We start from the raw sequence: 21,997 nt of genomic DNA on the forward strand, positions 1-21,997 counted from the left end.
TCAGATGTGACGTAAAAAGTCAAAGTTTTTCCACAATACCTTACGACGATATTATTTTTGGGCTTCCGTTGCGCAATGGTTATCGCGTTCATCTGTTAACCGAAAGGTTGGTGGTTCGAGCCCACCCGGGAGCGGTTTTGTGAGATCTCAAAAGTAACGTAAAAAGCCAAAGTTTTTCCACAATACCTGACAACATTTTAAATTCTAAGCTTCCATGGCGCAATGCTTAGTGCGTTCGGCTGTTAACCGAAAGGTCGGTGGTTCGAGCCCACCCGGGAGCGGTGTTGTGAGGCCTCAGATGTGACGTAAAAAGTCAAAGTTTTCCCACAATACCTGACGAACATTAATTTTTTGGGCTTCCTTTTCGCAATGGTTATCACGTTCATCTGTTAACCGAAAGGTTGGTCGTTCCAGCCCACCCGGGAGCGGTGTTGTGAGATCTCAAATGTAACGTAAAATTCAAAGTTTTTCCACAATACCTGACGACGTTATAATTTTTGGGCTTCCGTGGCGCAATGGTTAGCGCGTTCGGCTGTTAACCGAAAGGTTGGTGGTTCGAGCCCATCCCGGAGCGGTGTTGTGAAATCTCATATGTGACGTAAAAAGTCAAAGTTTTTCCACAATACCTGAGGACGATATAATTTTTGGGCTTCCGTTGCGCAATGGTTATCGCGTTCATGTTAACCGAAAGATTGGTGGTTCGACCCCTCCCGGGAGCGGTGTTGTGAGATCTCAAAAGTAACGTAAAAAGCCAAAGTTTTTCCACAATACCTGACAACCATTGAATTTCTGAGCTTCCGTGGCTCAATGGTTAGCGCGTTCGGCTGTTAACTGAAAGGATGGTGGTTCGAGCCCGTCCGGGAGCGGTGTTGTGAGGTCTCAGATGTGACGTAAAAAGTCAAAGTTTTTACACAATACCTGACGGCAATTCAATTTTTGGGCTTCTGTGGCGCATTTGGTTAGCGCGTTCGGCTGTTATCCGAAAGGTTGGTGGCTCAAGCCCAGCCGAGAACGTTGGTGTGAAGTGTTATAAGTAACGTTAAAAGTCAAAGTTTTTCCAAAATACCTGACAACATTTTAAATTCTAAGCTTCCGTGGCGCAATGTTTTGTGCTTTCGTCTGTTAACCGAAAGGGTGGTGGTTCGAGCCCATCCGGGAGCGGTGTTGTGAGGTGTCAGCTGTAACCCAGAATATAAAAGTTTTTCCACAATACCTGACGACGATATAATTTTTGGGCTTCCGCTGCGCAATGGTTATCGCGTTCATCTGTTAACCGAAAGGTTGGTGGTTCGAGCCCACCCGGGAGAGGTGTTGTGGGGTCTCAGATGTAGCGTAAAAAGTCATAAGTTTTCCACAATACCTAACAACCATTTAATTTCTGAGCTTCTGTGGCTCAATGGTTAGCTTGTTCGGCTGTTAATCGAAAGGTTGGTGGTTCGAACCCATCCGGGAGCGGTGTTGTGAGGTCCCAGATGTGACGTAAAAATTCAAAGTTTTCCCACAATACCTGACGAACATTTATTTTTAGGGCTTCCGTGGCGCAATGGTTAGCAAATTCGGCTGTTAACCGAAAGGGTGGTGGTTCGAGCCCATCCGGGAGCGGTGTTGTGAGGTCTCATTTTTGACCATTTAATTTCAGAGCTTCCGTGGCTCAATCAATAGCGCGTTCGGCTTTTAACCGATAGTTTGGTTTTTTCGAGCCCACCCGGGAGCGGTGTTGTTAGATCTCAGATGTAACGTAAAAAACCAAAGTTTTTACACATTACCTGACGATCATTGAATTTTTGGGCTTCTGTGGTGCAACGGTTAGCGCGTACATCTGTTAACCGAAAGGTTGGTGGTTCGAGCCCACCCGGGAGCGGTGTTGTGAGATCTCAAAAGTAACGTAAAAAGCCAAAGTTTTTCCGCAATACCTGACAACATTTTAAATTCTAAGCTTCCATGGCGCAATGCTTAGTGCGTTCGGCTGTTAACCGAAAGGTCGGTGGTTCGAGCCCATCCGGGAGCGGTGTTGTGAGGTGTCAGCTGTAACCCAGAATATAAAAGTTTTTCCACAATACCTGAAGACCATTTAATTTTTGGGCTTCCTTTTCGCAATGGTTATCACGTTCATCTGTTAACCGAAAGGTTGGTCGTTCCAGCCCACCCGGGAGCGGTGTTGTGAGATCTCAAATGTAACGTAAAAAGCCAAAGTTTTTCCACAATACCTGACAACATTTTAAATTCTAAGCTTCCGTGGCGCAATGCTTAGTGCGTTCGGCTGTTAACCGAAAGGTCGGTGGTTCGAGCCCACCCGGGAGCGGTGTTGTGAGGCCTCAGATGTGACGTAAAAAGTCAAAGTTTTCCCACAATACCTGACGAACATTAATTTTTTGGGCTTCCGTGGCGCAATGGTTAGCGCATTCGGCTGTTAACCGAGAGGTTGGTGGTTCGAGCCCATCCCGGAGCGGTGTTGTGAGATCTCAGATGTGACGTAAGAAGTCAAAGTTTTTCCACAATACCTGACGACGATATAATGTTTGGGCTTCCGTTGCGCAATGGTTATCGCGTTCATCTGTTAACCGAAAGGCTGGTGGTTCGAGCCCACCCGGGAGCGGTGTTGTGAGATCTCAAAAGTAACGTAAAAAGCCAAAGTTTTTCCACGATACCTGACAACATTTTAAATTCTAAGCTTCCATGGCGCAATGCTTAGTGTGTTCGGCTGTTAACCGAAAGGTCGGTGGTTCGAGCCCACCCGTGAGCGGTGTTGTGAGATCTCAAAAGTAACGTAAAAAAGCCAAAGTTTTTCCAAAATACCTGACAACATTTTAAATTCTAAGCTTCCGTGGCGCAATGTTTTGTGCTTTCGTCTGTTAACCGAAAGGGTGGTGGTTCGAGCCCATCCGGGAGCGGTGTTGTGAGGTGTCAGCTGTAACCCAGAATATAAAAGTTTTTCCACAATACCTGAAGAAAATTTAATTTTTGGGCTTCCTTTTCGCAATGGTTATCACGTTCATCTGTTAACCGAAAGGTTGGTCGTTCCAGCCCACCCGGGAGCGGTGTTGTGAGATCTCAAATGTAACGTAAAAAGTCAAAGTTTTTCCACAATACCTGACGACGTTATAATTTTTGGGCTTCCGTGGCGCAATGGTTAGCGCGTTCGGCTGTTAACCGAAAGGTTGGTGGTTCGAGCCCATCCCGGAGCGGTGTTGTGAAATCTCATATGTGACGTAAAAAGTCAAAGTTTTTCCACAATACCTGAGGACGATATAATTTTTGGGCTTCCGTTGCGCAATGGTTATCGCGTTCATGTTAACCGAAAGATTGGTGGTTCGACCCCTCCCGGGAGCGGTGTTGTGAGATCTCAAAAGTAACGTAAAAAGCCAAAGTTTTTCCACAATACCTGACAACCATTGAATTTCTGAGCTTCCGTGGCTCAATGGTTAGCGCGTTCGGCTGTTAACTGAAAGGATGGTGGTTCGAGCCCGTCCGGGAGCGGTGTTGTGAGGTCTCAGATGTGACGTAAAAAGTCAAAGTTTTTACACAATACCTGACGGCAATTCAATTTTTGGGCTTCTGTGGCGCATTTGGTTAGCGCGTTCGGCTGTTATCCGAAAGGTTGGTGGCTCAAGCCCAGCCGAGAACGTTGGTGTGAAGTGTTATAAGTAACGTTAAAAGTCAAAGTTTTTCCAAAATACCTGACAACATTTTAAATTCTAAGCTTCCGTGGCGCAATGTTTTGTGCTTTCGTCTGTTAACCGAAAGGGTGGTGGTTCGAGCCAATCCGGGAGCGGTGTTGTGAGGTGTCAGCTGTAACCCAGAATATAAAAGTTTTTCCACAATACCTGAAGACCATTTAATTTTTGGGCTTCCTTTTCGCAATGGTTATCACGTTCATCTGTTAACCGAAAGGTTGGTCGTTCGAGCCCACCCGGGAGCGGTGTTGTGAGATCTCAAATGTAACGTAAAAAGCCAAAGTTTTTCCACAATACCTGACAACATTTTAAATTCTAAGCTTCCGTGGCGCAATGCTTAGTGCGTTCGGCTGTTAACCGAAAGGTTGGTGGTTCGAGCCCACCCGGGAGCGGTGTTGTGAGGTCTCAGATGTGACGTAAAAAGTCAAAGTTTTTCCACAATACCTGACGACGATATTATTTTTGGGCTTCCGTTGCGCAATGGTTATCGCGTTCATCTGTTAACCGAAAGGTTGGTGGTTCGAGCCCACCCGGGAGCGGTTTTGTGAGATCTCAAAAGTAACGTAAAAAGCCAAAGTTTTTCCACAATACCTGACAACATTTTAAATTCTAAGCTTCCATGGCGCAATGCTTAGTGCGTTCGGCTGTTAACCGAAAGGTCGGTGGTTCGAGCCCACCCGGGAGCGGTGTTGTGAGGCCTCAGATGTGACGTAAAAAGTCAAAGTTTTCCCACAATTCCTGACGAACATTTATTTTTTGGGCTTCCGTGGCGCAATGGTTAGCGCATTCGGCTGTTAACCGAGAGGTTGGTGGTTCGAGCCCATCCCGGAGCGGTGTTGTGAGATCTCAGATGTGACGTAAAAAGTCAAAGTTTTTCCACAATACCTGACGACGATATAATTTTTGGGCTTCCGTTACGCAATGGTTATCGCGTTCATCTGTTAACCGAAAGGTTGGTGGTTCGAGCCCACCCGGGAGCGGTGTTGTGAGATCTCAAAAGTAACGTAAAAAGCCAAAGTTTTTCCACAATACCTGACAACATTTAAAATTCTAAGCTTCCATGGCGCAATGCTTAGTGCGTTCGGCTGTTAACCGAAAGGTCGGTGGTTCGAGCCCACCCGGGAGTGGTGTTGTGAGATCTCAAAAGTAACGAAAAAAAGCCAAAGTTTTTCCAAAATACCTGACAACATTTTAAATTCTAAGCTTCCGTGGCGTAATGTTTTGTGTTTTCGTCTGTTAGCCGAAAGGGTGGTGGTTCGAGTCCATCCGGGAGCGGTGTTGTGAGGTGTCAGCTGTAACCCAGAATATAAAAGTTTTTCCACAATACATGAAGACCATTTAATTTTTGGGCTTCCTTTTCGCAATGGTTATCACGTTCATCTGTTAACCGAAAGGTTGGTCGTTCGAGCTCACCCGGGAGCGGTGTTGTGAGATCTCAAATGTAACGTAAAAAGCCAAAGTTTTTCCACAATACCTGACAACATTTTAAATTCTAAGCTTCCGTGGCGCAATGCTTAGTGCGTTCGGCTGTTAACCGAAAGGTTGGTGGTTCGAGCCCACCCGGGAGCGGTGTTGTGAGGTCTCAGATGTGACGTAAAAAGTCAAAGTTTTTCCACAATACCTGACGACGATATTATTTTTGGGCTTCCGTTGCGCAATGGTTATCGCGTTCATCTGTTAACCGAAAGGTTGGTGGTTCGAGCCCACCCGGGAGCGGTTTTGTGAGATCTCAAAAGTAACGTAAAAAGCCAAAGTTTTTCCACAATACCTGACAACATTTTAAATTCTAAGCTTCCATGGCGCAATGCTTAGTGCGTTCGGCTGTTAACCGAAAGGTCGGTGGTTCGAGCCCACCCGGGAGCGGTGTTGTGAGGCCTCAGATGTGACGTAAAAAGTCAAAGTTTTCCCACAATTCCTGACGAACATTTATTTTTTGGGCTTCCGTGGCGCAATGGTTAGCGCATTCGGCTGTTAACCGAGAGGTTGGTGGTTCGAGCCCATCCCGGAGCGGTGTTGTGAGATCTCAGATGTGACGTAAAAAGTCAAAGTTTTTCCACAATACCTGACGACGATATAATTTTTGGGCTTCCGTTACGCAATGGTTATCGCGTTCATCTGTTAACCGAAAGGTTGGTGGTTCGAGCCCACCCGGGAGCGGTGTTGTGAGATCTCAAAAGTAACGTAAAAAGCCAAAGTTTTTCCACAATACCTGACAACATTTAAAATTCTAAGCTTCCATGGCGCAATGCTTAGTGCGTTCGGCTGTTAACCGAAAGGTCGGTGGTTCGAGCCCACCCGGGAGTGGTGTTGTGAGATCTCAAAAGTAACGAAAAAAAGCCAAAGTTTTTCCAAAATACCTGACAACATTTTAAATTCTAAGCTTCCGTGGCGTAATGTTTTGTGTTTTCGTCTGTTAGCCGAAAGGGTGGTGGTTCGAGTCCATCCGGGAGCGGTGTTGTGAGGTGTCAGCTGTAACCCAGAATATAAAAGTTTTTCCACAATACATGAAGACCATTTAATTTTTGGGCTTCCTTTTCGCAATGGTTATCACGTTCATCTGTTAACCGAAAGGTTGGTCGTTCGAGCTCACCCGGGAGCGGTGTTGTGAGATCTCAAATGTAACGTAAAAAGCCAAAGTTTTTCCACAATACCTGACAACATTTTAAATTCTAAGCTTCCGTGGCGCAATGCTTAGTGCGTTCGGCTGTTAACCGAAAGGTTGGTGGTTCGAGCCCACCCGGGAGCGGTGTTGTGAGGTCTCAGATGTGACGTAAAAAGTCAAAGTTTTTCCACAATACCTGACGACGATATTATTTTTGGGCTTCCGTTGCGCAATGGTTATCGCGTTCATCTGTTAACCGAAAGGTTGGTGGTTCGAGCCCACCCGGGAGCGGTTTTGTGAGATCTCAAAAGTAACGTAAAAAGCCAAAGTTTTTCCACAATACCTGACAACATTTTAAATTCTAAGCTTCCATGGCGCAATGCTTAGTGCGTTCGGCTGTTAACCGAAAGGTCGGTGGTTCGAGCCCACCCGGGAGCGGTGTTGTGAGGCCTCAGATGTGACGTAAAAAGTCAAAGTTTTCCCACAATTCCTGACGAACATTTATTTTTTGGGCTTCCGTGGCGCAATGGTTAGCGCATTCGGCTGTTAACCGAGAGGTTGGTGGTTCGAGCCCATCCCGGAGCGGTGTTGTGAGATCTCAGATGTGACGTAAAAAGTCAAAGTTTTTCCACAATACCTGACGACGATATAATTTTTGGGCTTCCGTTACGCAATGGTTATCGCGTTCATCTGTTAACCGAAAGGTTGGTGGTTCGAGCCCACCCGGGAGCGGTGTTGTGAGATCTCAAAAGTAACGTAAAAAGCCAAAGTTTTTCCACAATACCTGACAACATTTAAAATTCTAAGCTTCCATGGCGCAATGCTTAGTGCGTTCGGCTGTTAACCGAAAGGTCGGTGGTTCGAGCCCACCCGGGAGTGGTGTTGTGAGATCTCAAAAGTAACGTAAAAAAGGCAAAGTTTTTCCAAAATACCTGACAACATTTTAAATTCTAAGCTTCCGTGGCGTAATGTTTTGTGTTTTCGTCTGTTAGCCGAAAGGGTGGTGGTTCGAGCCCATCCGGGAGCGGTGTTGTGAGGTGTCAGCTGTAACCCAGAATATAAAAGTTTTTCCACAATACATGAAGACCATTTAATTTTTGGGCTTCCTTTTCGCAATGGTTATCACGTTCATCTGTTAACCGAAAGGTTGGACGTTCGAGCCCATCCGGGAGCGGTGTTGTGAGGTCTCAGATGTGACGTAAAAAGTCAAAGTTTTTCCACAATACCTGACGACGATATAATATTTGGGCTTCCGTTGCGCAATGGTTAATGCCTACATCTGTTAACCGAAAGGTTGGTGGTTCGAGCCCACCCGGGAGTGGTGTTGTGAGATCTCAAAAGTAACGTAAAAAAGCCAAAGTTTTTCCAAAATACCTGACAACATTTTACATTCTAAGCTTCCGTGGCGCAATGTTTTGTGCTTTCGTCTGTTAACCGAAAGGGTGGTGGTTCGAGCCCATCCGGGAGCGGTGTTGTGAGGTGTCAGCTGTAACCCAGAATATAAAAGTTTTTCCACAATACCTGAAGACCATTTAATTTTTGGGCTTCCTTTTCGCAATGGTTATCACGTTCATCTGTTAACCGAAAGGTTGGTCGTTCGAGCCCACCCGGGAGCGGTGTTGTGAGATCTCAAATGTAACGTAAAAAGCCAAAGTTTTTCCACAATACCTGACAACATTTTAAAATCTAAGCTTCCGTGGCGCAATGCTTAGTGCGTTCGGCTGTTAACCGAAAGGGTCGGTGGTTCGAGCCAACCCGGGAGCGGAAAGCCTAACGCGCTAACCATTGAGCCACTTGAGCTCTGAAATTAAATGGTCGTCAGGTATTGTGGAAAAACTTTGACTTTTTACGTTACATTTGAGATCTCGCAACACCGCTCCCGGGTGGGCTCGACCCACCAACCTTTCGGTTAATAGCCGAACGCGCTAACCATTGAGCCACGGAAGCTCAGAAATTAAATGGTTGTCAGGTATTGTGGAAAACTTATGACTTTTTACGCTACATCTGAGACCCCACAACATCTCTCCCTGGTGGGCTCGAACCACCAACCTTTCGGTTAACAGCCGAACGCGCTAACCATTGCGCCACGGAAGCTTAAAAATTAAACGTTCGTCAGGTATTGTGGAAAAACACTGAATTTTACGTTACATCTGAGACCTCACAACAACGCTCCCGGATGGGCTCGAACCACCAAAATTTCGGTTAACAGCCGAACGTGCTACCTTGGGCCACGTAAGCCCAAAAATTAAATGGTCGTCAGGTATTGTGCAAAAACACTGACTTTTTACGTCAAATCTGAGACCTCACAACACCGCTCTTGGATGTGCTTGAACCACCAAACTATCGGCTAAAAGCCGAGCGCGCTAACCATTGAGCCAGGGAAGCTCTGAAATTAAATGGTCGTCAGGTATTGTAGAAAAACTTTGACTTTTTACGTAACATCTGAAACCTCACAGCACCGCTCCTGGGAGGGCTAGTACCACCAACCTTTCGGTTAACAGCTGAACGCGCTAACCTTTGCGCCACGGAAGCTCAAAAATTAGATGTTCGTCAGGCATTGTGGAAAAACTCTGACTTTTTACGTTACATCTGAGACCTCACAATACCGCTCCCGGATGGGCTAGAACCACCAAACTGTCGGTTAAAAGCCGAACGTGAATTTGATTGAGCCACGGAAGCTCAGATCTTAAATGGTCGTCAGGTATTGTGGAAAAACTTTGACTTTTTACGTAACATCTGAAACCTCACAGCACCACTCCCGGGTGTGCTCGAACCACCAACCTTTCGGTTAACAGCTGAACGCGATAACCATTGCGCAACGGAAGCCCAAAAATTAAATGGACGTCAGGTATTGTGGAAAAACTTTGACATTTTACGTCACGTCTGAGACCTCACAACACCGCTCCCGGATAAGCTCGAACCACCAACCTTTCGATTAACAGCCGAAAGCGCTACCTTGGGCCACGGAAGCCCAAAAATTAAATGGTCGTCAGGTATTGTGCAAAAACACTGACTTTTGACGTTACATCTGAGACCTCACAACACCGCTCCCGGGTGGGCTCGAACCACCAACCTTTCGGTTAACAGCCGAACGCGCTAACCATTGCGCCACGGAAGCCCAAAAATTAAACCTTCGTCAGGTATTGTGGAAAAACACTGACTTTTTACGTTACATCTGAGACCTCACAACAACGCTCCCGGATGGGCTCGAACCACCAAAATTTCGGTTAACAGCCGAACGTGCTACCTTGGGCCACGTAAGCCCAAAAATTAAATGGTCGTCAGGTATTGTGCAAAAACACTGACTTTTTACGTCAAATCTGAGACCTCACAACACCGCTCTTGGATGTGCTTGAACCACCAAACTATCGGCTAAAAGCCGAGCGCGCTAACCATTGAGCCAGGGAAGCTCTGAAATTAAATGGTCGTCAGGTATTGTAGAAAAACTTTGACTTTTTACGTAACATCTGAAACCTCACAGCACCGCTCCTGGGAGGGCTAGTACCACCAACCTTTCGGTTAACAGCTGAACGCGCTAACCTTTGCGCCACGGAAGCTCAAAAATTAGATGTTCGTCAGGCATTGTGGAAAAACTCTGACTTTTTACGTTACATCTGAGACCTCACAATACCGCTCCCGGATGGGCTAGAACCACCAAACTGTCGGTTAAAAGCCGAACGTGAATTTGATTGAGCCACGGAAGCTCAGATCTTAAATGGTCGTCAGGTATTGTGGAAAAACTTTGACTTTTTACGTAACATCTGAAACCTCACAGCACCACTCCCGGGTGTGCTCGAACCACCAACCTTTCGGTTAACAGATGAACAGATGAACGAGATAACCATTGCGCCACGGAAGCCCAAAAATTAAATGTTCTTCAGTAATTGTGGAAAAACTTTGACTTTTTACGTCACATCTGAGACCTCACAACACCGCTCCCGGGTGGGCTCGAACCACCAACCCCTCGGTTAACAGCTGAACGCGATAACCATTGCGCAACGGAAGCCCAAAAATTAAATGGACGTCAGGTATTGTGGAAAACCTTTGACATTTTACGTCACGTCTGAGACCTCACAACACCGCTCCCGGATGGGCTCGAACCACCAACCTTTCGGTTAACAGCCGAACGCGCTAACCATTGCGCCACGGAAGCCCTAAAATTAAATGGTCGTCAGGTATTGTGCAAAAACACTGACTTTTTACGTCAAATCTGAGACCTCACAACACCGCTCCCGGATGGGCTCGAACCACCAACCTTTCGGTTAAAAGCCGAACGCGCTAACCATTGCGCCACGGAAGCCCTAAAATTAAACGTTCATCTTTTATTTTGGAAAAACTCTGACTTTTTCCGTTACATCTGAGACCTCACAATATCGCTCCCGGATGGGCTAGAACCACCAAACTATCGGTTAAAAGCCGAACGCGAATTTCATTGAGCCACGGAAGCTCAGATCTTAAATGGTCGTCAGGTATTGTGGAAAAAATTTGACTTTTTACGTTACTTATAAAACTTAACACCAACGTTCCCGGATGGGCTGGAACCACCAACCTTTCGGTAAACAGGTGAACGCGATAACCTTTGCGCCCCGGAGGCCCAAAAATTAAATGGACGTCAGGTATTGTGGAAAAACTTTGAATTTTTACGTTACATCTGAAACCTCACAACACCGCTCCCGGGGGGGCTCGAACCACCAACCCCTCGGTTAACAGCTGAACGCGATAACCATTGCGCAACGGAAGCCCAAAAATTAAATGGACGTCAGGTATTGTGGAAAAACTTTGACATTTTACGTCACGTCAGAGACCTCACAACACCGCTCCCGGATGGGCTCGATCCACCAACCTTTCGGTTAACAGCTGAACGCGCTAACCATTGCGACACGGAAGCCCAAAAATTAAACGTTCGTCAGGTATTGTGGAAAAACACTGACCTTTACGTTACATCTGAGACCTCACAACACCGCTCTTGGATGTGCTTGAATCACCAAACCATTCGGTTAAAAGCCGAACGCGCTAACCATTGAGCCAGGGAAGTTCTGAAATTAAATGGTCGTCAGGTATTATAGAAAAACTTTGACTTTTACGTAACATCTGAAACCTCACAGGACCGCTCCTGGGTGGGCTCGAACCACCAACCTTTCGGTTAACAGCTGAACGCGCTAACCTTTGCGCCACGGAAGCCCAAAAATTAAATGGACGTCAGGTATTGTGGAAAAACTTTGACATTTTACGTCACGTCTGATCTGACCTCACAACACCGCTCCCGGATGGGCTCGATCCACCAACCTTTCGGTTAACAGCTGAACGCGCTAACCATTGCGACACGGAAGCCCAAAAATTAAAGGTTCGTCAGGTTTTGTGGAAAAACACTGACTTTTACGTTACATCTGAGACCTCACAACACCGCTCTTGGATGTGCTTGAATCACCAAACTATCGGTTAAAAGCCGAACGCGCTAACCATTGAGCCAGGGAAGCTCTGAAATTAAATGGTCGTCAGGTATTGTAGAAAAACTTGGCATTTTTACGTAACATCTAAAACCTCACAGCACCGCTCCTGGGTGGGCTCGAACCACCAACCTTTCGGTTAACAGCTGAACGCGCTAACCTTTGCGCCACGGAAGCCCAAAAATTAGATGTTCGTCAGGTATTGTGCAAAAACACTGACTTTTTACGTTATATCTGAGACCTCACAACACCGCTCCAAGGTGGGCTCGAACCACTAACCTTTCGGTTAACAGCTGAACGCGAATTTCATTGAGCCACGGAAGCCCAAAAATTAAATGTTCTTCAGTAACTGTGGAAAAACTTTGACTTTTTACGTCACATCTGAGACCTCACAACACCGCTCCCGGATGGGCTCGAACCACAAACCTTTCGGTCAACAGCCGAACGCGCTAACCATTGCGCCACGGAAGCCCAAATTTTAAATGGTCGTCAGGTATTGTTGAAAAACTTTGGACTTTTACGTTACATTTGAGATCTCGCAACACCGCTCCCGGGTGGGCTCAAACCACCAACCTTTCGGTTAACAGCCGAACGCGCTAACCATTGAGCCACGGAAGCTCAGAAATTAAATGGTTGTCAGGTATTGTGGAAAACTTACGACTTTTTACGCTACATCTGAGACCCCACAACATCTCTCCCGGGTGGGCTCGAACCACCAACCTTTCGGTTAAAAGCTGAACGCGCTAACCATTGCGCCACGGAAGCCCAAAAATTAAACGTTCGTCAGGTATTGTGGAAAAACACTGACTTTTTACGTTACATCTGAGACCTCACAACACCGCTCTTGGATGTGCTTGAACCACCAAACTATCGGTTAAAAGCCGAGCGCGCTAACCATTGAGCCAGGGAAGCTCTGAAATTAAATGGTCGTCAGGTATTGTAGAAAAACTTTGACTTTTTACGTAACATCTGAAACCTCACAGCACCGCTCCTGGGAGGGCTAGAACCACCAACCTTTCGGTTAACAGCTGAACGCGCTAACCTTTGCACCACGGAAGCCCAAAAATTAGATGTTCGTCAGGCATTGTGAAAAAACTCTGACTTTTTACGTTACATCTGAGACCTCACAATACCGCTCCCGGATGGGCTAGAACCACCAAACTATCGGTTAAAAGCCGAACGTGAATTTCATTGAGCAACGGAAGCTCAGATCTTAAATGGTCGTCAGGTATTGTGGAAAAACTTTGACTTTTTACGTAACATCTGAAACCTCACAGCACCACTCCCGGGTGTGCTCGAACCACCAACCTTTCGGTTAACAGATGAACAGATGAACGAGATAACCATTGCACAACGGAAGCCCAAAAATTAAATGTTCTTCAGTAATTGTGGAAAAACTTTGACTTTTTACGTCACATCTGAGACCTCACAACTCCGCTTCCGGGTGGGCTCGAACCACCAACCCCTCGGTTAACAGCTGAACGCGATAACCATTGCGCAACGGAAGCCCAAAAATTAAATGGACGTCAGGTATTGTGGAAAAACTTTGACATTTTACGTCACGTCTGAGACCTCACAACACCGCTCCCGGATAAGCTCGAACCACCAACCTTTCGATTAACAGCCGAACGCGCTACCTTGGGCCACGGAAGCCCAAAAATTAAATGGTCGTCAGGTATTGTGCAAAAACACTGACTTTTTACGTTACATCTTAGACCTCACAACACCGCTCCCGGGTGGGCTCGAACCACCAACCTTTCGGTTAACAGCCGAACGCGCTAACCATTGCGCCACGGAAGCCCAAAAATTAAACCTTCGTCAGGTATTGTGGAAAAACACTGACTTTTTACGTTACTTCTGAGACCTCACAACAACGCTCCCGGATGGGCTCGAACCACCAAAATTTCGGTTAACAGCCGAACGCGCTACCTTGGGCCACGTAAGCCCAAAAATTAAATGGTCGTCAGGTATTGTGCAAAAACACTGACTTTTTACGTCAAATCTGAGACCTCACAACACCGCTCCCGGATGGGCTCGAACCACCAACCTTTCGGTTAACAGCCGAAAGCGCTAACCATTGCGCCACGGAAGCCCTAAAATTAAACGTTCGTCAGGTATTGTGGAAAAACACTGACTTTTTACGTTACATCTGAGACCTCACAACAACGCTCTTGGATGGGCTTGAACCACCAAACTATCGGTTAAAAGCCGAACGCGCTAACCATTGAGCCACGGAAGCTCTGAAATTAAATGGTCGTCAGGTATTGTGGAAAAACTTTGACTTTTTACGTTACATCTGAAAATTCACAGCACCGCTCCTGGGTGGTCTCGAACCACCAACCTTTCGGTTAACAGCTGAACGTGCTAACCATTGCGCCACGGAAGCCCAAAAATTAGATGATCGTCAGGCATTGTGGAAAAACACCGACTTTTTCGTTACATCTGCGACCTCACAACACCGCTCCCGGATGGGCTCGAACCACCAACCTTTTGGTTAACAGCCGAACGCGCTAAGCATTGCGCAACGGAAGCCCAAATATTAAACGTTCGTCTTTTATTTTGGAAAAACTCTGACTTTTTCCGTTACATCTGAGACCTCACAATATCGCTCCCGGATGGGCTAGAACCACCAAACTATCGGTTAAAAGCCGAACGCGAATTTCATTGAGCCACGGAAGCTCAGATCTTAAATGGTCGTCAGGTATTGTGGAAAAAATTTGACTTTTTACGTTACTTATAAAACTTAACACCAACGTTCCCGGATGGGCTGGAACCACCAACCTTTCGGTTAACAGCTGAACGCGATAACCATTGCGCAACGGAAGCCCAAAAATTAAATGGACGTCAGGTATTGTGGAAAAACTTTGACATTTTACGTCACGTCTGAGACCTCACAACACCGCTCCCGGATGGGCTCGATCCACCAACCTTTCGGTTAACAGCTGAACGCGCTAACCATTGCGACACGGAAGCCCAAAAATTAAACGTTCGTCAGGTATTGTGGAAAAACACTGACCTTTACGTTACATCTGAGACCTCACAACACCGCTCTTGGATGTGCTTGAATCACCAAACTATCGGTTAAAAGCCGAACGCGCTAACCATTGAGCCAGGGAAGTTCTGAAATTAAATGGTCGTCAGGTATTGTAGAAAAACTTTGACTTTTTACGTAACATCTGAAACCTCACAGGACCGCTCCTGGGTGGGCTCGAACCACCAACCTTTCGGTTAACAGCTGAACGCGCTAACCTTTGCGCCACGGAAGCCCAAAAATTAAATGGACGTCAGGTATTGTGGAAAAACTTTGAATTTTTACGTCACATCTGAGACCTCACAACACCGCTCCCGGGTGGGCTCGAACAACCAACCCCTCGGTTAACAGCTGAGCGCGATAGCCATTGCGCAACGGAAGCCCAAAAATTAAATGGACGTCAGGTATTGTGGAAAAACTTTGACATTTTACGTCACGTCTGATCTGACCTCACAACACCGCTCCCGGATGGGCTCGATCCACCAACCTTTCGGTTAACAGCTGAACGCGCTAACCATTGCGACACGGAAGCCCAAAAATTAAAGGTTCGTCAGGTATTGTGGAAAAACACTGACTTTTACGTTACATCTGAGACCTCACAACACCGCTCTTGGATGTGCTTGAATCACCAAACTATCGGTTAAAAGCCGAACGCGCTAACCATTGAGCCAGGGAAGCTCTGAAATTAAATGGTCGTCAGGTATTGTAGAAAAACTTGGCATTTTTACGTAACATCTAAAACCTCACAGCACCGCTCCTGGGTGGGCTCGAACCACCAACCTTTCGGTTAACAGCTGAACGCGCTAACCTTTGCGCCACGGAAGCCCAAAAATTAGATGTTCGTCAGGCATTGTGGAAAAACACTGACTTTTTACGTCACATCTGAGACCTCATAACACCGCTCCCGGATGGGCTCGAACCACCAACCTTTCGGTTAACAGCTGAACGCGCTAACCATTGCGCCTCAGAAGCCCAAAAATTAAACGTTCGTCAGGTATTGTGCAAAAACACTAACTTTTTACGTTATATCTGAGACCTCACAACACCGCTCCAAGGTGGGCTCGAACCACTAACCTTTCGGTTAACAGCTGAACGCGAATTTCATTGAGCCACGGAAGCCCAAAAATTAAATGTTCTTCAGTAACTGTGGAAAAACTTTGACTTTTTACGTCACATCTGAGACCTCACAACACCGCTCCCGGATGGGCTCGAACCACAAACCTTTCGGTCAACAGCCGAACGCGCTAACCATTGCGCCACGGAAGCCCAAAAATTAAATGGTCGTCAGGTATTGTTGAAAAACTTTGGACTTTTACGTTACATTTGAGATCTCGCAACACCGCTCCCGGGTGGGCTCAAACCACCAACCTTTCGGTTAACAGCCGAACGCGCTAACCATTGAGCCACGGAAGCTCAGAAATTAAATGGTTGTCAGGTATTGTGGAAAACTTACGACTTTTTACGCTACATCTGAGACCCCACAACATCTCTCCCGGGTGGGCTCGAACCACCAACCTTTCGGTTAACAGCTGAACGCGCTAACCATTGCGCCACGGAAGCCCAAAAATTAAACGTTCGTCAGGTATTGTGGAAAAACACTGACTTTTTACGTTACATCTGAGACCTCACAACACCGCTCTTGGATGTGCTTGAACCACCAAACTATCGGTTAAAAGCCGAGCGCGCTAACCATTGAGCCAGGTAAGCTCTGAAATTAAATGGTCGTCAGGTATTGTAGAAAAACTTTGACTTTTTACGTAACATCTGAAACCTCACAGCACCGCTCCTGGGAGGGCTCGAACCACCAACCTTTCGGTTAACAGCTGAACGCGCTAACCTTTGCGCCACGGAAGCCCAAAAATTAGATGTTCGTCAGGCATTGTGGAAAAACTCTGACTTTTTACGTTACATCTGAGACCTCACAATACCGCTCCCGGATGGGCTAGAACCACCAAACTATCGGTTAAAAGCCGAACGTGAATTTCATTGAGCAACGGAAGCTCAGATCTTAAATGGTCGCCAGGTATTGTGGAAAAACTTTGACTTTTTACGTAACATCTGAAACCTCACAGCACCACTCCCGGGTGTGCTCGAACCACCAACCTTTCGGTTAACAGATGAACAGATGAACGAGATAACCATTGCGCAACGGAAGCCCAAAAATTAAATGTTCTTCAGTAATTGTGGAAAAACTTTGACTTTTTACGTCACATCTGAGACCTCACAACACCGCTCCCGGGTGGGCTCGAACCACCAACCCCTCGGTTAACAGCTGAACGCGATAACCATTGCGCAACGGAAGCCCAAAAATTAAAAGGACGTCAGGTATTGTGGAAAAACTTTGACATTTTACGTCACGTCTGAGACCTCACAACACCGCTCCCGGATAAGCTCGAACCACCAACCTTTCGATTAACAGCCGAACGCGCTACCTTGGGCCACGGAAGCCCAAAAATTAAATGGTCGTCAGGTATTGTGCAAAAACACTAACTTTTTACGTTATATCTGAGACCTCACAACACCGCTCCAAGGTGGGCTCGAACCACTAACCTTTCGGTTAACAGCTGAACGCGAATTTCATTGAGCCACGGAAGCCCAAAAATTAAATGTTCTTCAGTAACTGTGGAAAAACTTTGACTTTTTACGTCACATCTGAGACCTCACAACACCGCTCCCGGATGGGCTCGAACCACAAACCTTTCGGTCAACAGCCGAACGCGCTAACCATTGCGCCACGGAAGCCCAAAAATTAAATGGTCGTCAGGTATTGTTGAAAAACTTTGGACTTTTACGTTACATTTGAGATCTCGCAACACCGCTCCCGGGTGGGCTCAAACCACCAACCTTTCGGTTAACAGCCGAACGCGCTAACCATTGAGCCACGGAAGCTCAGAAATTAAATGGTTGTCAGGTATTGTGGAAAACTTACGACTTTTTACGCTACATCTGAGACCCCACAACATCTCTCCCGGGTGGGCTCGAACCACCAACCTTTCGGTTAACAGCTGAACGCGCTAACCATTGCGCCACGGAAGCCCAAAAATTAAACGTTCGTCAGGTATTGTGGAAAAACACTGACTTTTTACGTTACATCTGAGACCTCACAACACCGCTCTTGGATGTGCTTGAACCACCAAACTATCGGTTAAAAGCCGAGCGCGCTAACCATTGAGCCAGGTAAGCTCTGAAATTAAATGGTCGTCAGGTATTGTAGAAAAACTTTGACTTTTTACGTAACATCTGAAACCTCACAGCACCGCTCCTGGGAGGGCTCGAACCACCAACCTTTCGGTTAACAGCTGAACGCGCTAACCTTTGCGCCACGGAAGCCCAAAAATTAGATGTTCGTCAGGCATTGTGGAAAAACTCTGACTTTTTACGTTACATCTGAGACCTCACAATACCGCTCCCGGATGGGCTAGAACCACCAAACTATCGGTTAAAAGCCGAACGTGAATTTCATTGAGCAACGGAAGCTCAGATCTTAAATGGTCGCCAGGTATTGTGGAAAAACTTTGACTTTTTACGTAACATCTGAAACCTCACAGCACCACTCCCGGGTGTGCTCGAACCACCAACCTTTCGGTTAACAGATGAACAGATGAACGAGATAACCATTGCGCAACGGAAGCCCAAAAATTAAATGTTCTTCAGTAATTGTGGAAAAACTTTGACTTTTTACGTCACATCTGAGACCTCACAACACCGCTCCCGGGTGGGCTCGAACCACCAACCCCTCGGTTAACAGCTGAACGCGATAACCATTGCGCAACGGAAGCCCAAAAATTAAAAGGACGTCAGGTATTGTGGAAAAACTTTGACATTTTACGTCACGTCTGAGACCTCACAACACCGCTCCCGGATAAGCTCGAACCACCAACCTTTCGATTAACATCCGAACGCGCTACCTTGGGCCACGGAAGCCCAAAAATTAAATGGTCGTCAGGTATTGTGCAAAAACACTGACTTTTTACGTTACATCTGAGACCTCACAACACCGCTCCCGGGTGGGTTCGAACCACCAACCTCAAATTCAAATCAAATTCAAATTCAAAAATGTTTATTTTTTTTTACTTATCATTACATATACAGTTTGCTACGGGGCTAAGTCACATTGTGACTTGTAAGCCCCGTGCCTATCTGCTTAATTTAATACAACAATTTAATTTAAAAAATAGATTTAACAATGGTGTATTATAATAATTAGTGTTAACGATTCATGAAAAAAGAATTAATGAATTTATGTTATGTCAACTTAAAATTGAACAGTGGCATGTTATATTATAAAAAATTTAACAATTGGTTATGCCAAAAGTGGCTTTATAAAAACAAATTAAATAAAAAAGTAAAGGTTTTATTATTTTTTTCTACTATTAGTGATTTTATAGTCTTTTTAAATCTAGTTAAAGTCGGTTTTGCTTGAATTTCAGGTGATATTGTGTTATATAATTTTATTCCCGTATAAAATATTGACGTGAATTTTTTTGAAGTGTTACATTTAGGTAAATCTAATAGCTCTAGTGATCTAGTATGTCTATTTTTCTGCTTCATTTTTATTAGGCTATTTTCCCGCCTAATGTTTGTGTATATGAAACATAAGCTTTTATACTGTATACTCTCTTGTATGTTTAAAATTTTTGCCCTAGTAAAGTACTCTTGGGTATGGTCTCTAAATGATAAATTATATATTGATCTAATTGCCCTTTTTTGTAGGATATGTATCCTATTTTTACTAGCTTTTGTTGTGTTGCCCCAGAATTGTATTCCATAGGAGAGCACCGAATTAAATAATGCGTGGTATATTTCAATTAGAATATTTCTGGGTACCATTTTTCTACAATGGTAAAGTAATCCATTCACTCGGGCTAATTTTGAGCTGGTTATATTAACATGACTGTCCCAGGTCAGGTGTTTATCAAAGTATAGGCCTAGATATTTGTATTTATCTACTATTTGAATTTTTTCCTTATTAAGTTCGATACCATTTAGTACCGTACTGACATCTGTACCCCTATTATGGAATATTATGCATTCCGTCTTTTTTATATTAAGGAGAAGCCCATTATCTATGATCCACTTAAATATCTTATCTAGGTAGTGGTTTGATTGATCTATTGCATTTATTGGGTTTGCGGATTTATATAAAAGGAGCGCGTCATCTGCGTACATGAACATGTGACCAGACGGTGCCTGTTTAATGAGGTCATTTATAACTAGATTAAATAGGAGTGGTGATATTATAGAGCCCTGCGGAACTCCAGACATTAATTGACTTGGCGCAGATAAATCCCTTCCCACTCTAGTGTAGCATTGTCTATTTTCTAAGTAGCTTTTTAGCCACGCACTTGCAGTTCCTCTGATCCCTTGTTTGTATAGTTTGTTTAGTAGATGTTCGTGATCTACACTATCGAAAGCTTTTCGCAGATCCAGAAAAACGCCCACACAGATTTCACTTTGATCAAGTGCCTCTAGTATATACTTGTATGCTCCCCCTAATGCTTCCATTGTACCATTTCCACTACGGAAACCAAATTGAAATTCCGATAATATGTTAAATTTCTCCACGAAGGAGTTGAGTCGCACGTGAAAGGCTTTATCAAATATTTTTGCTATAATAGATAGAAGTGAAATAGGGCGATAATTTGACGGAGTTTTTGGGTTGTCTTTCTTAAAAATTGGAACTATTATGGTTTTTTTTAGATTTTCTGGATAGATACCTAGATTGAAGGATAAGTTAATTAGGTATTTAAGTGGGGTTATTATGCTTTCTATCACTATTTTCAGCGGTTTAGCTTTTATGCCGTCAAAGCCAGATGACGAGTTATTTTGGAGAGAGTTAATTATGGTTACCAGTTCTGCTTCGTCGGTTTCGTACAGAGCCATTGTGTTGGGGTTTAGTTCGAGAAAGTTTAATGATTTAACATTAACTGGTTTAGATTCGTTGCTAGTAAAATATTCATTTAATTTATTAGGGTGTAATGTAATTTGTTCTTGGGTCATTTGACCTTTTCCCAATAGTTGATTTACAATTTGCCATTTTTCTTCATTCGTTTTTGAACCATATAACTTACTCCTGAAAAACTCATTACGGCTATTTCTAATAATATTGTTTGCTCGGTTTCTAAGATGTAAGTATTGATCTTTGTTCATCTGTGAGGGCGATCTTCTAAACCTTTTTTGTGCTTTATGTTTATTCCTCAAAATTTCTTTTATATCGTCTGTTATCCACGAGTCTTTTCCTAATTTTATTGTCTTGTATGCAAAACTCATGTTATATTCGGCACTGATTTTTTCTTCGAAGAAATCGTAAGCAGTATTAATGTCAGAGTTATTGTAAAGTTGTTCCCAATTTATATTGTTGATTCTTGATTTAAATTTTTGTAAATTGGTTTTACTGTAATCTCTTAATCTAACTGTGTTGTCTTTTTTCAGAATTGTTGTAGAGGTAAGGTATAAGGGCATATGATCAGTTATATCCACGCTGGCTAGTACTTTGGTAATGCCCTCAAAATTTATAAAGATATTATCAATACAGGTGGCAGTGCTTATCGTTGTTCTAGTGGGAGTTTGGACAGTTTGTTTGAGACCATAGCTCAAACATAGTTCTATTAAGGCATTCGAGCATGGAGTGGTTTCTAGTAGGTTTATATTAAAATCACCTGCTAATATTTTCCTATTTTTATTATTTCCCAGTCCCTCCAAAATGAATTCCAGGGCATTTAAAAAATTGTGAAAGTTCGAGGAGTGGGGTCTATATATTATCGCATAGATTTCGTCAGTTTCTAAAACCTTTATAACATAACTCTCCACGTCTTGCGTACACATGCATAGGTTTGAAATTCTAATTATTTTTATATCTTGTTTACAGTAGAATCCCACCCCCCACCTAGTCTATTCCTTATTCCAAAAAAATTATAATTTTGCAAGTATAAAAATGTATTTTCTCTAAACCATGTTTCTGTTAAGGCTATTATATCCGGATCTATCTCTTTTGTCGCTAGCGTTGCAATCAGATTTGGTAAATTACATCTTGCGCTTCTGATGTTCGAGTAGATAAATTTCATTTTGGTTTATTATGGATAACAAATATAGAGTATTTTAGTGGTATTTAATTTTAGTTCTTTACAAGAACTTTTTGTTCAAGTTCATTGTAATAATATTTTTCATCACCTTTTTGTTAACCTTTCGGTTAACAGCCGAACACGCTACCTTGGGCCACGCAAGCCCAAAAATTAAATCGTCG

At 44.4% G+C, this 21,997-nt stretch overlaps 1 protein-coding gene and 2 non-coding genes across 3 annotated transcripts; all 3 read right to left on the reverse strand.

Annotated features, from left to right (window-relative positions):
- Positions 1-8,150: 8,150 nt before the first annotated feature.
- Positions 8,151-8,223, reverse strand: TRNAN-AUU (transfer RNA asparagine (anticodon AUU)). Its single transcript has one exon. It is a non-coding gene; the product is annotated as a tRNA-Asn (tRNA).
- A 2,280-nt stretch (positions 8,224-10,503) lies between these two features.
- Positions 10,504-10,576, reverse strand: TRNAK-UUU (transfer RNA lysine (anticodon UUU)). The gene has a single exon. It is a non-coding gene; the product is annotated as a tRNA-Lys (tRNA).
- A 9,333-nt stretch (positions 10,577-19,909) lies between these two features.
- LOC149584300 (uncharacterized) lies at positions 19,910-21,216 on the reverse strand. Its single transcript, XM_089863476.1, has 3 exons — positions 20,472-21,216; positions 20,100-20,363; positions 19,910-19,944 (listed from the first exon to the last, which is right to left on the reverse strand). Exons 1-3 carry the CDS (start codon positions 21,214-21,216, stop codon positions 19,910-19,912), a joined length of 1,044 nt encoding a protein of 347 aa, XP_089719602.1.
- Between the last annotated feature and the right edge of the window lie 781 nt (positions 21,217-21,997).

This window comes from Phalangium opilio, unplaced genomic scaffold, assembly GCF_054372755.1.
Source record: "Phalangium opilio isolate 3A_F unplaced genomic scaffold, DU_Popi_V2 ptg001170l_1, whole genome shotgun sequence".
In the NCBI taxonomy this organism is placed as follows: Eukaryota; Metazoa; Arthropoda; class Arachnida; order Opiliones; family Phalangiidae; genus Phalangium; species Phalangium opilio.

Excerpts from the sequence above, each read along its gene's own strand:
- LOC149584300 (XM_089863476.1), bottom strand. The coding sequence starts at position 21,216 with ATGCCCTTATACCTTACCTCTACAACAATTCTGAAAAAAGACAACACA. Across the intron at positions 20,364-20,471 it reads TAACTTATCCTTCAATCTAG|CAAAAATATTTGATAAAGCC; the intron begins GTATCTATCCAG and ends TATCTATTATAG. Across the intron at positions 19,945-20,099 it reads AGGGATCAGAGGAACTGCAA|GCACCGTCTGGTCACATGTT; the intron begins GTGCGTGGCTAA and ends CTCATTAAACAG.